Genomic DNA, 16554 nt, shown 5'->3' on the forward strand with positions numbered 1-16554 from the left:
TATTTACTGATTTTTTTTAAAAGATTTTGTTTATTTATTTGACAGAGAGAGATCACAAGTAGGCAGAGAGGCAGGCAGAGAGAGGAGGAAGCAGGCTCACTGCTGAGCAGAGAGCCCAATGTGGGGCTTGATCCCAGGACCCTGAGATCATGACCTGAGCTGAAGGCAGAGGCTTAACCCACTGAGCCACCCAGGTGCCCCTACTGATTTTTTTAAATTTTATGTATTTGAGAGACAGAACACGAGTCAGGGGAGAGGCAGAGGGTGAGGGAGAAGCAGACTTCCTGTTGAATAGGGGACCCCCCCCCCCAACAAGGGAACTTGATCCCAGGACCCTGGGATCATGACCTGAGCCATCCAGGAGTCCCGGAATGATGACTGCCATTCTTAACCTTGGCCTTCAGAGGCACTGCCCCTCTGCTCTTACTCCTGGAATCCTCCCTCTGTCGTGTGAACAAGCTTGGGTCGGCCTGCTACAGAATGAGAGATGATGTGGGGGACAGGTGAATTATTTTAGACAATTGTCCTAGTCCAGACAGTCCCTGGGTGATTGCCAACTCATCACAGGTGCATGAGTGGGCCCAACAGAGACCAGAAGAATGGCTCAGCTGAACGCAGCCCCAAATTGTACAAAAATTGTAAGCTAAACCCATGGCTGTCTTTTCAAGCCATTAAACTGGGGGTCCGGGGGGAGAGGTAGTTTGTTACACAGCAAGTGCTAACTGATAGGTCCTTAGTTTTGTAAATCTTCCCGGATCCTTGTATTAAATTCCTCCTTTTGTTTTTATTGAACCACTTAAGGAAGTATCCTTTGCTTTCAGCCCATGAATTTTATGAAGTATGGACTACTTGTGTAGGTGGCTTCCAGGGATTTGGTGAGCTAGGCAGATGGGGCACCGGCAGCTGGGGTGAGGGAGAGAAAGGCAGTCTCTGGGACGCTCAGCAAGATGGGAACATCCCAAAGACAAATCATCAGGACGGAGGAGGTCTCATCTGGAGCCCCCAGGAACTTCATCTTGTCCCAGCCCCAGGATGCTCTCGTTGCCCTTCCCAGCATCACCTCTGATGCTGACAGACAAGGGCCCACTTCAGCAGCATGACCGTATTCTTTGTCTGCTCGACCTATAATGAGAGAGAGAGAGATCGATCGCCATCATCATCATCATCATCATCATTAATGTGGCAGACATTTATGAAAGGTTTACCACCGCCAGGCACTATTTGCCGTGTTTCACTCCCACCATGTCGTATAATCCGCGCACCTTCCCTTGGAGGTAGGAATTACTATTATCCTTGTTTTACTGATAAGGCAGAGGGTTAGCCTGGCTTCAGAGCCCATGGCCTTAACTGCAAACAACAGGGAGCTCTCATGGCCGTGGGTGGGTGTGGCGAACGTGTGTGGGGCTCCCCCTGAGCCCATATCCCCTTTCCCCAGCACTGCTCTTCCCCACTGGGAGGGGCAAGACAGCCACTCCTGTCCTCATGACCTCATCTCCAAAGCTCCCATGATTGGAAGAGGATGGTTCCTCCTGGTTGACATCACTTCCGTCCATCCTCATATGGCCTCGTACATCCTCGTACGGCCTCGTACATCCTCGTACGCCCTCATTCGTCCTTGTACGTCCTCATACGTCTTCGTATGTCCTCATATGTCCTTGTACGTCCTCATACGTCCTTGTACGCCTTGGCCAAAATGGTGGGAGGACCGGAAGTGACCCCTCCTCCCTGCCCGTGGAGGCAGGGACTGGATGTCTCATCATGCTTCCTCTCTAAGAACATGGTTTTGGATGTGGATCTGGGCTTGGTTCGGGGTGAGCCATTTGTCAGAGGCGCGTGCCTGGGCAAGGTGAGTTTCTCTGGTTTAGTCACTTGGAAAATGAGGACAAGAACGTCCCTGTCCCTCAGAGTAGCTGTGACTTGAAGGCTCTCGACACTTACTGAGGACCCCTGGGAAGTTACAGCTGCTACAGTGATGAGGATGGTGCGGGGGGGCGGGGGGGGGATCAGACAACAGCCTGGCCCTCCTCCACCCCTGGAAGGTTCCGCATGGGACTCTGGGACTGGAGACCTGGCCCCAGCCTCTCCCTGTTGATGGACAAGGCCTTTGCAAACAATGTCAGCTTGTAGTACATAAACTATGAAGGCTTGTGTTGTTATGGCAGGAAAAGAGGCAGTGGAGGTGAGGGGCGATAATTAGGAGTGAGGCAGGGTTCTGGGCTTGAAACCCTCTCTAGATGTGGGGTCTGGGCCAGTCACTTCTCTCTGAGCCTTAATTTCCTCTTTGACAAAAACAAGTTTCTTTCTTATCTATAGCCGCCCTTCCTCCTCTCCCTCCTCCCTAACACCTGCAGAGCTCTTGTGGAAATTAAATAGAATAATGTTTAGCAAGCACATAATAGACACTCAATACATGGTAAGATATTATAGTATTACAGTAATAGCTAATACATCTAGGATTGAAATGCAAGTCAGAGAGTAAGTCCATGGCTTTTGTGTCGCTCAGAACACAAACCAGGTCTTTATAGGGCCCTCAAGACCTTGATGCTGTCTTTCCACCCCTACCCCCATTCCCTCTCTGATCTCATGGCCTATTTGTCTTCCCATTCCTCGCACACTCCAGCCACGCTGTGGCTTGCCATGGCTTGAACACACCAGGCAAATCCTACCTCAGGGCCTTTGCACCAGCTGTTTACCCCACTGGGTATGCCTTCTGCCAGACATCCACTGACATCCATCCCTCCTTTGCTCAGTGTCTTTGTTCAGATGTCACTTTTCTGGGGAGGCCTTCAGACTTAGTTAAACCATTCCCCACCCAACCCTGGCCTTACTTCCCAGCCTTACTCCTCTGCTTAGCGCTCATCATTATCCAACATGCTATCTATATTTTACTTGGTCATCATGGAAATTGCTGGTGTTTCTGACTCAGATGCAAGTTCATGAGGTCCAGGACTTCCTGCTGCTATTCCCATGGTTTCTCCAGTGTGGGCAGAGTGTGCACTGGGTTGATACTTGTAGAAGGAATGAATATGGTGTGGACCGCATCCCAGGCACAGGTGTGGATACTGTAGAAATACTACCTTGTTTCATCCTCACAACAGCCCCGAGGATGGCATTTTGCAGATGGGCATACTGAGGCACAGACCACAGGAGTGACTTGCCCATGGCCTCACTGTGGGTAAGGAATAGAGCTAGGGTTTGAACCTAGGCAGATGAGCTCCAGAATCCTTCTCTGTCTCTTTGCTCCCCAGTGTCACGTTGGGTGGGTGCATCAGTGTCTGTATCCTCTTCCCTGAGTCCAAAGCTTCTTGGATGAGGCTACCAGTTGGGCTTCTGCCTTGCTGCAGAGTGAGCTCTGACTTGTGGGGACTGAGCGTGTCAGGCAGTGGACAGGGGCGGAGGACAGCACATACCTTATGCTTTGGACAATGATGAAGCCTATGCCTCCTATCAGCATCGCGGCCCCCACATTTCCAGCCAAGAGGAGGGCAATGGCACCTCCTCCTGACACAGAGAGGATGGGGTCTGGCTCGATGGGCTCAGTGACTATGGGATCCACGTTGTCTTCTGGGGACCAAGAAGGGGCAAGACTGGAGGAGCCATCCTCCCTCCACAGCCCCGCTTCCACCCTTGCACCCCCTAAATGTGTCTTCAGTCTACCCCCCCTTCCCCACTCTGGTCTCCACTCCAGCCTCCTCCTGGCTCTCCTGCCCTAGTCTCTCCCTTTCCACTTCCCCACAACTAGAAGTCAGAGAGGTTTGTGGAAAGATCAGACTTGACCCTGTTCCTCCCCTGCTCAGAACTTTTCTGTGGCTTCCCAGGACCTGGGGAGGAAGCATCCCTCATTTTAGCCTTTGATGCCCTGCCACTTGGCCAGCCCTCCTTCTCTCCTCACCTTTATAACTTAGTTCCATTGGACTCTACTCAACTTTCTAAGTTCACTTCTCTTTCCAACCTCCTGGCCTGAATACAATTTATGCCATTTTCCTTCCCTTGGTCTGGATAATTCTTATGTATCCTAGTTCCAGCTCAGATGTCCCCTCCTCCAGTGGGGGACATCTGACCTCCCTGACCTACTTGCTGGGTCAGGTGGCCCCTTGGGTCCCACATCCCTTGGCTCCCCTACCCCAGTCTTGCCCACTCTGACCATTACTGTTTGTGGAAGGGTCTGTCCCCCACTGCTCTGTCCCTCACTCAAACATCACTACTTGATGACAGGGCCAGGGCTGTCTTCCAGAATGTCCCCAGCACCCCCCAGTACGGGGTGGTCATGTAGTAGGCAGCCAATAAACATTTCTAGTACCGCTGATGAATGAATAAAGGGGGTCTTTCTTAATGAGCATACAAGAGTCACCTGCTGCTACAGGATTTCAACCTTTTTTTCTCCCAATGAATCACTCCCAAACTAAATCCTGAAGCTCCTACTGGAGCCTGGCTGGGAAGAAGTAGCAGTTCTCTGAGACCCAGCCAAGCCAGACCTTCCATCACCCCATGCCCTTCCCATGCTCTAGACCTTGGCTCATGTGTTCCCTGCTGCCCAGATCCCTCCCTGGCTTCCCTAACTGGCCAGGTTCTTTGTACCATTCTAGCTCACTCCAGGCCTCTCGTCCTCCATGCATAAGTACACGAAAAATAATATTCATGAGGCTAGCTGCTATCTAAAGGACCTGCTTTCTTCTTCTTTTTTAAAGTAGGCTTGCGTTCACAAGGCCAAGATCAAGAGTCACATGCTCCACTGACAGAATGGGCCAGGAACCCTTAAAGCACCTGCTTTCTAACAGGTGTTCTGCTGGCCTCACTCATGTATTATTTCTGCTCCTTATGACAGTCATGCGGAGGTATACAGAGTCACCCCTGTTGTCACTTCCTGTTACATCCAGGAAGAAACAGAGGCCCGGAGAAGGGATGTCCCTTATCCTAAATCACCTGGCCAGGAAGGCACAAGGGTGGGAATTGAACCCAGGCTTAACCCTCTCCCAGACCACTTTCCTGATCCCAGCTGCCACCTGGGGCTCCACACATGCCACTGCATATAGTTATGGTCACAAAATTAATAATAATATGGATAATGGTAATTGCAGCTACGATACTAACTCATGCTTTCTGAGCACTAGCGTTCAGTAGCACTGGGCACTATGACTTTAAGCTGTTTGCCTCCTTATTGAATGCTCACAGCTATATTTCGGGGTGGGAGCTATTATTTCCCCAATTTATAGACGAGAACACTGAGGCACAGAGAAATCAAGGAAGTGGTCTAAAGTCACACAGCTAGGAAGTGGCGGAGTCAGAATTCAAATTGCAAAGCCTGTCCTCAGAACCACTCATTAACACCTGCATTGTGTGTGTGTGTTGCAGATGTGTGCTGAGACCTAGAGAAGTCAAGTTCACGTAGCCAACAAATTGTTGGAGCTGGGACCCAAACAACTGATTCCAGATCCCGAGCTGAGCTTTCGTTAGAGTTCATCTCTGTGAGCTGCAGCCTCTGTAAAATGGGCTAATAGTCCCCACTCTGCCAGGCAGATGGAAGGAGAGGACGACATCTTGGCTAGAAAGGCACTCAGAAGGGACTGCTGTGTAAGTGACTCAATGCAACCGAGGAGGCAGAAGTCTGGGGTGGGAGTGGGGGACTCACGTGGCAGCGCGAGGGTCACAGGAGAGGAGGAGTACTGTCCCTGGCTGGTCTTGGCTGTGCACACGTAGGTGCCCAGGTGCTCCCAGGACAGCCTCCGGATGATCAGCCTAGCCCCAGTCTGGTAGGGCTCCCCATTGAAGGTCCAGTGCAGCACAGGTTTGGGGGTGATGGAAGAAGCCAGACACTCCAGGATCACTGAGTAGTTTAGGTCACTCTGGATAACGCCCTCAGAGTCGTAGGGGAATGTCAGCAGCTTCATGCCGTTGGAGCTGGCTGTGTGAATGGAGAGCACGGTCATGTGGTTGGGGAGCACTCACAGAGCCCAAGCACTTCTCTTGTCCAACATTCATTCATTCATTCATTCATTCATCAACAAGTGTGTTTGGAGTTCCTGATCGGTGTCCAGTGCTGCTCCAGACATGGGGCCGTAGCGTAGTTGTTGGCACCCCCGTCCCAGCCCCTCACCCTCACCATGTCCAACGGCCACATGGCACCTGTTGCCCGGGCACTTTCTTTGGCTGCCAGAGCCTGCTCCGGCCAAGGAGGGAGCAGGCCAGAGAATTGGGAGATGGGCCCAGCCAGGGCACTGCGCTATGACTGGCATGGACTGGTGTATAAATATCCCAGCTGCCCATCCCTCAGCGGGCCCAGGGCAAGGCCAAGGACCTGGAAGGAGTGGCTGGATTCTGGATCAGTTTGAAAGCAGAGCCCCCAGGATTTGCTGATAGATTGGAGAGAGAGAGAGAGAGAGGAGTCAAGGGAGGGCCTCCAAGGCTTGGGACCTGTGCCACTGGCTGCTGGGAACCCTCTTTATAGAGATGGGGCACCCATAACAGTTCTGTTTCCAGGTTAAAGACTTGAGGTCCAGGGGTTCTTAGACCCAGGTTTTGTGGTCAGAGAGGCACGGTGAGTATTTGGACCTGGAAGTCTGATGTCGTGGTGAGTGTCGGGAGCCTCCCCACTGAGCTGATTCCCAATTCCAGTGCAATGTGATAAAGTGAAAAGAACTTTAGATCCAACCAGGAACTCATGGAAGGCTTCCTGGAGGAGATGGTGTCTCAGCTAAGCTTTGCAGGAGGAGAAAGAGCACTCCAGGTTTAGAAACAAGAATCAGTGTAATATCTACTTGGATCTGGCTCTTACAAGGAGCCAGACACCATTCCAAACACATGCTAACTCATGGCTGGTTATGAGTGAGTGAGACCCATCCATGCTTGGACGAAATCATTTAGGAAGTTATAATCAGTGTTTGAAATGTGATATGAACTATAATATAGAAAATATCAGAATGCATTGTGCATAGCAATAACTTATTTTATGACACGTGTCTTACTCGTGTGTGTGTGTGTGTGTGTGTGTGTGTATGCGTGTATGCATATACACTGGGTCACGATGTGAAGTTCATTTCTCACGGTGGGTCATGATCAACAAAGCCTGAACACCAGATTTACTCCTGAGATCCTCAAAACAACTCTATGGGGTAGGTTCTACTGTGACTCAGTTTTATAGATGAGGACACTGAAGTACACAGATGCGAAGTCAATTTACAAGGACACCTGGCTGGTCAGAGGTGGAACACCACATCTTTGCAAGGCTGTCCTGGTTTCAGAGTCTGCACAAGCTCTGGGCTGAGCATGGCATGGGCATGGGGGACCTCTACCCCATTTGGTACCCTGAAGATGGTGCTGGGCTAGAGAGGTCATGGGGGAAGGAGATAAGCTCTAGGACCATAAAAAGTCTTATAGATCCCAGCTTGGCCTTTGGCTTCTAGGTGACCACAGGCTATTGACATCACCTCTCAGTCTTAGTTCCCCACCTGTGCAGTGGGGTTGGTGCTCGGAGCATCTGCTTTCTCAGGTCATTGTGAAATCCCCTGTGTTTGGTATGTAGTGAGAGCTTAGTAAGTTGGAGTCAGTCCATCCTGCATTTTGGTGTTTACTTCAGCTCACCTCTCTGTAGGAGGACTTTCTCCCACTCGGCCTGGGGCCAATTCCTGCTCTGCCTACAGGTCCCAGCTCAGATGGCCCCTCCCCTAGTGAGCCCTACCTGTCTCCTAGGCTGGATTCTCCCATGTCTCTGCTCATGAGCCCAGCCTCACCCAGGACAGAGAAGCACTGAAAGAGGATTTGATGCGTACACAAGAATCAGCGCTGGTAAGTGTTTTGTTGAGTGGAAATCTCAGGCCCTGCACAGTCAGTGCTGCAGACCACCAGCTCTGCCCACCTCCCAAAGCCTCTCATGGCCCGCACCCCCTACACGGCTCTGCTCCCAATTTCTTATGCTTCCCAGATCTCTGTTGACCCTCCAGCCTTGCCTACACCGGTCTCTCTGCCTGAGAACTTGGTCCCTTTGGGCCCCACTCACCCAGGTCAGCTATCTGCTCTGTTGCACTCCTGCGTCCTCTGTTGGTTTCCGGCACTGTGTCTTAAGCTGTCGGGTTTCCTATGATCAGGCTGCTTTGGGTGTCCGGCGTCTCCTGGCCTGTGTGTTTGGGCCCTGGGAGGCCCTCAGGGGAGAAGATCATAGTCTCTGGCTGGGCGTTGTGCCCTCGGAACCAAGAAGTGGAGAGAATATCATTCGGGCTTCCGGGGACAGGCAGGCGGGCACTGGCTCCTTCAGTCAGGGCATCTGGAGATGCAGGGGCGGGCAGCTCCAAGGAGGCAGAACAGGATGCCTTGGAGGAGGTAGGAAGGGAGAGGAGAGATCAGAGGGAGCGAATGGGACCAAAGGCGAGATGCTGCCCCAGCAAGTAACCCTTCCCGAGCTGGCAAAGAGTGTGGCACATTGAGAGTCGAAAACAGTGATGATAACAGAGATAGTGTACGGGGTGGGGGGTGGGGGTGGGGGCGCCTGGGTACCTCGGTCGGTCACGTGTCTGACTCTTGACTTCTGCTCAGGTCATGATCTCAGGGTCCTGGGCTTGAGCTCCATACTCAACGGGGAGTCTGCTTGAGGATTCTCTCTCTCCCTCTTCCTCTGCCCCTCCCCCTGCTTGTTCTCTCTCTTTCTCTCTCTCTCTAAAATAAAGAAATCTTAAAAGAAATAAAAGGAAATACTCACTGAGCACCTCCCACAAGCCAGACACTGTTCTAAGCATTGAACCTTTATTATCTTACTCCTTCATCAACGCCACCAAGCACACATTACTCAGGGAATCCTGCCGATCCATTTTCTGACCTTCTTTGCCCCATTCTGCTTCCTGGAAGGCTGACTTCTTTGATCTGCATTGTCAGGTCCCTGTGTCTTTTGCTTCGGGTTGGCTTTTGCCAATGGGAGTGACCTTGAGGTAGCTGGTCCCCCAACTCCCTCCCTCCTCCATCAACACCAGTCAGCCGTGTCCCTCTATTAGAGCTCCTGGTCCCTCTCCATATACCATTGTCTTTGGGTTTGGGGGGGTCTGGTCTTCCTCTTAGGGTTTCTAGCACAGAGGAGGTAAGAGCTTTCTGCCATGACTAGCCTCTGGGTGCTGCACGATCTCAGATGGGTTTATCTATGCCCTGTCTACATCTCTGCAAATAGTCCCTTTTTTTACCCTCCCCCACCATTACTCCTTTTGAGTAGACCATTTTCCTGCCTCAACCCTGAATGACACAACTATTACACCCCCAGGAGGACTGAGGAAATGGAAGTTCAGAGACCTGAAGACCATTGTCTAGGATGTCCTAGGTGGTAAAAGCAGAGCTGTGATCCACAACCAGGCAGGCAAAATTCCGTCAGTAAAGTAGACGGTGAGTGTGCCCCTATCATCCCCAGTTGCTCTCACTTCCTTTAATTAAATTTCCATGTGGCTTAGTGCTTGGAGTGGAATCCTTGGAGTCTGGCTTCAGACCCTTTGCACATACCCAGCCACCCCAGTCTTCTGCCTCTCATTGGATTGGTGGCTGTTGCAGTAAGAACACGGTCCAGCCTTAAAAGACGGAAACAACTGAGATGAAAATGTAAAGGACTTTGGCCAAGTGGAAAAAAAAAACCAACAACAAATAACCACCCACAAATCAAAAGAACAATGACATACCAGGAAAGACGGTTTGCAACAGATCTCACAGACCAAGGGCTCATTTCACTAATATGTAAAAAGCTCTGAGATATCAGTAAGAAAATATCAGCAACCTAACAGAAACATATACAAAGAATATGGGTAGGCAATTCATAGAAAAGAAAATTCAGATGTGTCAATATTGGGAAAATGCTCAGTCGTGCTCATGGTAAGAGAAATGCACGTTATTATTATTGTTTTTAAAGACTGTATTTATTTATTTGACACACACAGAGAGAGAGAGAGAGAGAGAGAGAGCGCACAAGCAGGAGGAGTAGCAGGCAGAGAGAGAAGCAGACTCTCTGCTGAGCAGGGAGCCCAATATGGGACTCGATCCTAGGACCCTGAGATTGTAACGTGAGCCCAAGGCAGACGCTTTCCCAACTGAGCCACCTAGGTGCCCCTCTATATCCTTTGATCCTGAAATTAAATGTCAGGGAATGTGTTCTACAGATACACTTTCTCAATATAAAATGACTAATGGGCAGGGTTCTTTTGCCACACCTTAGTTATAATGGCTAAGGATTGGAAATACCCACGTGCCCACCCATAGGGAACCGGTTTAATAAGTTATGGTCCGTCCACACAGTGGAATGATACACCTGTACAAAAGGAGGAGGAAGAACTCCAGAATGGCATGAACTGAGAAGGAAAGAGCTCCAGGGTATGTAGTTAAGAAACAAATGCGTGCTGCTGGCTAGTTCTTATGGTATGCTACCTTTGGTGTAAAAACGGAAGAAAAGTAAATATATAGTTGCATTTCTTATAAACATGCAAAGGAATCCCGGAAACATAGAAACAGTGGCTGTGTGTGACGGCGGGGAGAGAAGGGTCAGAGGTACTGGGTAAGTAGACAGAGACGTCACAAGGTCTTTTCTATATCTTTGAGATTTGAAGCGTTGGAACGTACAACGCATTCAAAAATTAAAGTTTGAATAAAGGAAATAAGAAAGCATAAATGTTCTCAGTAGTCTTTTACACATACATGCACACACACACGTACACACACACAAATGCACACACACCGGAGTGTAAGATCCAGAACTGCACTGCCAGTGTGCATGTCCTGAAACTTATTAACTCTATTGACTTTGGGAAAGTTACTTATCCTCTCTGAGCGTCAGTTTCCTTATTTTTAAAATGGGAATAATAATGCCTCCAGTGATTTTCAACTGGGGATGATGTGCTCCCCGCAGGGGACATTGGCAATATCTAGAAGTCTTTCTGGTTGTCATGATGGTGGGGGGGCTGCTACTGGAACCCAGTGGGTAGAGGCCAAGGAGGCTGCTCTGCCTCCTACCATGCTCAGGACAGCCCTGGTGACAAGGAAGCACTGGACCCCAAATGCGAGTAGTGTCGATGTTGAAAAGCCCTGATCTTATGCTTGTAAAGGGCTTAGAACGGTGTCCCAACTAGGTGACAGCCAGATCAATGCTTGACATTATCGTTATCATTACCATCACTGTTAACCGTTCTTGCTTCTGTAATCACAAGTCCTCGGTGTGCTGTAAATATGACTTTTTTAAGGATGAAAAAAAAAGCCCAATACAATAAGTGGTTACATTTTAAGGATCAGAAATATAGGATGCTGTTATAGGGCATTCTGGGTGGGTGGGGCTCACTGTCCCCCTCGTACCTCCACTGATTTTTATCTCTGAGTGGGCAACTGGTATGTTTTTCTTTTTAAAAAAAGATTTATTTCAGGGCGCCTGGGTGGCTCAGTTGTTAAGCGTCTGCCTTCGGCTCAGGTCATGATCCTGGGATCCTGGGATTGAGCCCCACATTGGGCTCCCTGCTCAGCGGGGAGCCTGCTTCTCCCTCTCCTACTCCCCCTACTTGTGTTCCCTCTCTCGCTGTGTCTCCCTCTGCCAAATAAATAAATAAAATCTTAAAAAAAAAGATTTATTTATTTGAGAGAGAGTTGGGGAAGGGGCAGAGGGAGAGAGAATCTCAAGTGGCCTCCTCCGATGAGCACGGAGCCCCACACGGGGCTTGATCTCACAACTGTGAGATCATGACCTGAGCCAAAATCAAGAGTCAAACACTTAACCCATGGAACCACCCAGGCACCCCTGGTGTGACTTTTCTGTTCCCCTGCTCATAAGCCTTCCGTGGCTCCCCAGTGCTCTCAGAACACAGCACAGATCCCCTCACCTAGCACCCTCCTACATCTCCACGCCCGTCTTACCACTCTTCCCTCACTGCATCAGGCAGACTGAGCTCTGTGCAGTTGCCCTGGCCTCGAGGCCTTGGCACGCGTGGGTCCCCCTACCTAGAATCTCTTCATCCAGCTGTGATTCCAGGTTCAGCCCAGGCACCCCCCTTCTGAACCCCTCCCTGACCCTCAGGGATGCTTGGTGATGGACGCTACAGTGTCCGGGCAGGGACCTCAGCAGATGGAGTGATGGGAGCTCTCAGGGTGTCGCTTTTTTTTTGATGGAAAAATATCTGCATTCTTACCCTTTTATGAAACAGAGGGCACAGGGATGCAGTTTGCAAAAGTGACATCACATTTCCCTGAGCTCTTATTTTGAAAGGGTCTTCCCTGGCCAGTGCCTCCCCAGCTTCATCTTCTTTGGGCCCCCACATTCCTACCCTACCCACTCGGGGATGGGTCTGTCTTTTCTCTGGACCATGAGCCCCAAGAGAGCAGGGGTGTTTGTTGAATAAGTAATTGAAGTGGAAGATCTCAGGTCACCGGGTCTGCAGTCGGGGGTGAAGTTCTGACTCTGACACCATTGCAGGTCCCTGGTGATTCCACGAGTGTCCCCAAGGCTCCTTAAGGAGACCTCCCATCTTGGGGACCCTTCCTTCAGCTGCTGTAGAATCATGGATTCAGGGGCGCCTGGGTGGCTCAGTGGGTTAAAGCCTCTGCCTTTGGCTCGGGTCATGATCCCAGGGTCCTGGCATCACAGCCCCATATCCGGCTCTCTGCTCAGCGGGGAGCCTGCTCCCCCCCCCCCACGCCTGCTTCTCTGCCTACTTGTGATCTCCGTCTGTCAAATAAATAAATAAAATCTTTTAAAAAATTAAAAAAAAAAAAGAATCGTGGTTTCACTTGGAGACTTGGAGGCCACTGGAGCCTGGTTTGTAACCCTGACTCTGCCACTTATTATTTCTGGGCTCCGAGCCTCAGTTTCCCCGCTCACCTCAAGGAAGGTGCTTGATAGTAATCATTTCCCAGCAGTGTCTGACATTCAGTGAGATCATGAATTTTCAGGGCTGGGGACAGTCTCATTCAGGTATTATATAGATTTTATATATACACACACATGTATTTTAAGTCTGCAGGATAAAGGATGGAATTTCAGAGGTGGAACCATCGAGATGATTCCAGAACTCTTAGGTTTTAGGAGCATGGCTATTTCAGTCAGGGACACTTCCCGAATCGGCAGTTAAATATAGAGACACAGGCGAGATGTTATACTTGACTTCCTCGGGCTCTCAAAATTTCCACCGAGGTCCCAGAGGCTGAGGGCGGAAGAGCAGCTGCCGAGAACCTCCATGCCCGGCTGAGGTCTCAAAACAGGGATTACATCACTAGCTCTGCCGGCCTCGGCCACTCCAGCCCTTGCCAGTCTACTGGAATGGAGGCCAAGAGCCCCTGGAGAAGAGGGGGAGGCCCAGAGTGAGGCTCTCTGGGGGAGAGTTGAGAATGAACTTCGAGCCCTCCCCCCAGGGGTGAGGGGAGTCCTGGGGCTTTCCTCCTCCCCAGGCCAAGTGAGGGCGACTCCAAGGGAAACTGTCCCGGGGAACTAGAAATGCGTCAGCTGGAATTTGCAGGGACTTAGACCTCTAGGTCTCCAAGTGAGGGATGGAGAGGGAAGGGCCTGCGGGGCTGAGGGAATGGAGGCCAGAGTGGAAATGACCCACGCCTCCAGCGTTCCGTGGGACAACAGAGGTGTCCTCGTGTTTCCCATGAGGCAGTGGTGGATGCCTCCGCAGGGAGCCAGGTGGAGGCTGTCTGGCAAAGACCCTCATGGGATGGGGCTCCCAAGGGGCTGACCTTGGCAGAAAGAGGCTGGAGGGCACTGGAAGATGGTGGCAAGCCTCTAGTGGGGCCCAGTTCATGGAGCCCCAGGAACATAGTCTGCAGTGACAAGGGTCCTCAAAGTGTCGTCCCCCCCCCCCGACAGATCCGGCAACGGTGCCTCAACTATACAGAAGGCCTTCACTCTTTACAAATACAGTAGCCAAATAGAAGCTTTCCTGCCCCCTTCCTTGCCTTCCTCCTCTCTGCCCATGGCCCTGAGGAGGCCACGGACCACATCTCTGGGTGGGGAGGAAGGACACACGGAGAAATCGGCCCAAGGCCCACCATGTCCCACTACAATCTCACTGTAGTCAGACACAGGCCTGAGCTGGGGATGAGGCGAAACTTGAAATAGAGTGGCGTTTGGGGTTTTGAAACTACGTGGAACCAGACCTTTTAAGACCTGGAAAAGGAGGCAATTCATTTACTTTCTGAGAGGTGCGTGTGTGTCATCTTTGGAAAGTGTCTTCTTGGTAGCCAGACCATCTGGGTTCAAATTCTCCCTCTGCCACTTCTAAGCTGGGTGGCCTGGGGAAGGCACATAACCTCTCTGTGCCTCAGTTTCCCCTACCATAGAGTGGAGATCATCCAGCCATTACTTCATAGGGTTAAGAATTATATGTTACAACATGAAAGCACTTAGAACAGAATGGCATGGAGAAGTCGTCACGTGACCTCTTGATATTATGACTATTTTATTATTATTTTTTAAGATTTTATTTATTTATTTGAGAGAGAGAAAGAGCACGGGCAGGGGGGAGGGGCAGAGGGAGAAGGAGAGTCTTAAGCAGATTCCCCACTGAGCAGGGAGCCAGGCGCAGGGCTCCATCCCAGGACCCCGGGATCATGACCCCGGCTGAAGACAGATGCTTAACTGACTGAGCCACCCAGGCATCCCTATTATTATTATTATTTAAAAAGAGATTTACTTATTTATTTGAGAGAGAGAGCATGTGAGTGGAGGGCGGGACAGAGGGAGAGAGAGAATCTTCAAGCAGACTCTGTGATGAGTGTGGTGCCCCAGGAGGGGCTCCATCCCACGACTCATGAAATTGTGACCTGCTCTAAAACCAAGAATCCCACACTCAACCAGCTGAGCCAGCCAGGTGCCCCTATCTTATTATTATTATTATTTAGAAATTATTATTAAATGTAGCTAGCTGGGGTGAGCCATGGTGCTCAGTGAAAAAGGGCTGGGTGGGGGTGGTCCTGGTCCTGAGTTCTGATTCTACCTTCCCCAGCCTGCTATCTTGGACAGGTGACTCTGCCCCTCTCTGAGCCTCACTTCTTTCCTTGGTAAAAAGGGTCAAACCTGGGTGGCTCAGTTGTTAAGTGTCTGCCTTCAGCTCGGGTCAGATCCCAGGGTTCTGAGGTTGGGCCCCGCATCGGGCTCTCTGCTCAGCAGGAAGCCTGCTTCTCCCTCTCCCACCGCCCCCCTTGCTTGTGTTCCCTCTCTCACTGTGTCTCTAAAAAAATCTTTAAAAAAAAAAAAAAAAAGAGCACACCCCCCTTCTTGGGGGGACCTCAAGAGCTCTTGTGCCTCTTTCAACTGACTAGAGGCAGAGCTCTGAGAGGGGGCAACTCTGACTTGGACAGAGACTCTCCCTGGGGGTGTCCTCTCCCTGTCCCCAACCTGTGGGTGAACCCATTGTTCCTTACGCACCTGTTAGAAGTAGCCCCTTCCAGGCAGGGCTGTGGCCCGGTCTGGCGTCCAGAGGACACCTCATGCCGCGTTCTGTCCAGGTGTGGCGTCGCGCAGGGGAGGTCACCCTGTCAGGAGTGGGGCCTTCTAGACTTCACAGTCAAGTATGTGACTTTGGCCCTGCCCCTGTCCTGGCCACACCCCTGCTTCCTTGCCTGGCTCCTGCTCCTGGCTGGGGATTCACCTCCCAGACCTGCACTCTTCTCCATCACTGGGTTAATGGTAGTGGTGGGTGGGGAACACGCAGGGATGGGATTCTGGGAGGAGAGGTTCTGCGGTTTTGCTCTCTTCCCTCCCTGCCCCCCTTTTCCAGCCCTTCTGCCGTGGAGAATGATGAAGATGGAGGGTGGGGCAGAATTGTCCTGCCTCTGTCACTTCACACCAGAGAGGAATGGCCAAAGGTCATCACATAGGAGGTGGCAGGGGCCTCTCTTGCCTCCTGACTTGGCTCCAGACTCCATGACTGTCAGCTCAGAGTCTCCACTTTTCTCCTCTGTAAAATGAGGGTGCTGACGATAGTGCCTGCCTCAGAGTCGGGGGGGCCCAGGGACATCAGATGCCCAGCAGAGGGCCTGACATAGAGTAGGTGCTCGATGAATGGCAATAGCTATTAAAATAATGCGAAGTATTGGGGCGCCTGGGTGGCTCAGTGGGTTAAGCCTCTGCCTTCGGCTCAGGTCATGATCTCAGGGTCCTGGGATCAAGCCCCGCATCGGGCTCTCTGCTCAGCGGGGAGCCTGCTTCTCCCTCTCTCTCTGCCTGCCTCTCTGCCTGCTTGTGATCTCTCTCTCCATCAAATAAATAAATAAAATCTTTAAAAAAAATAATGCGAAGTATTGTTGGTATCCAGGATGTCCTGGAGGCATGTTCAAAAGCCCTTTCTTGGGGCCTTGCTCATACTATATCCTGAATTTGGATTCTGGAAGGATAAGCCACAAAAGCTCCATTCTCTCATCCTTTGGACCCATTCTTTCCTCCTCAATAGTTGTATCACTCAAACAGATAGCTGGCGTTTATTGAACATCTATCATATGCCAGGCACAGCACTTGACCTTTAAGGATTGTTGTTTAATTGAATCTTCATAGCAACCTCGGGGAGTCAGAATGATCGTCCTCACTTTCCAGTGGCTCACAGAGGCTAAGTAATTCACCTA

The 16554-nt window shown here is 50.9% G+C and overlaps 1 protein-coding gene across 1 annotated transcript; it reads right to left on the bottom strand.

The window, feature by feature from the left end:
* Positions 1-1088: 1088 nt before the first annotated feature.
* Positions 1089-15425, bottom strand: LOC111160593 (immunoglobulin superfamily member 23). Its single transcript, XM_022523787.1, is given in 6 exon segments — positions 1089-1122; positions 3411-3564; positions 5630-5902; positions 7994-8303; positions 14005-14075; positions 15362-15425. Coding segments are annotated over 6 exon segments (906 nt in total).
* Between the last annotated feature and the right edge of the window lie 1129 nt (positions 15426-16554).

This window comes from Enhydra lutris, unplaced genomic scaffold (assembly GCF_002288905.1).
Source record: "Enhydra lutris kenyoni isolate GAN:26980312 unplaced genomic scaffold, ASM228890v2 scaffoldscaffold77, whole genome shotgun sequence".
NCBI classification, from domain to species: domain Eukaryota; kingdom Metazoa; phylum Chordata; class Mammalia; order Carnivora; family Mustelidae; genus Enhydra; species Enhydra lutris.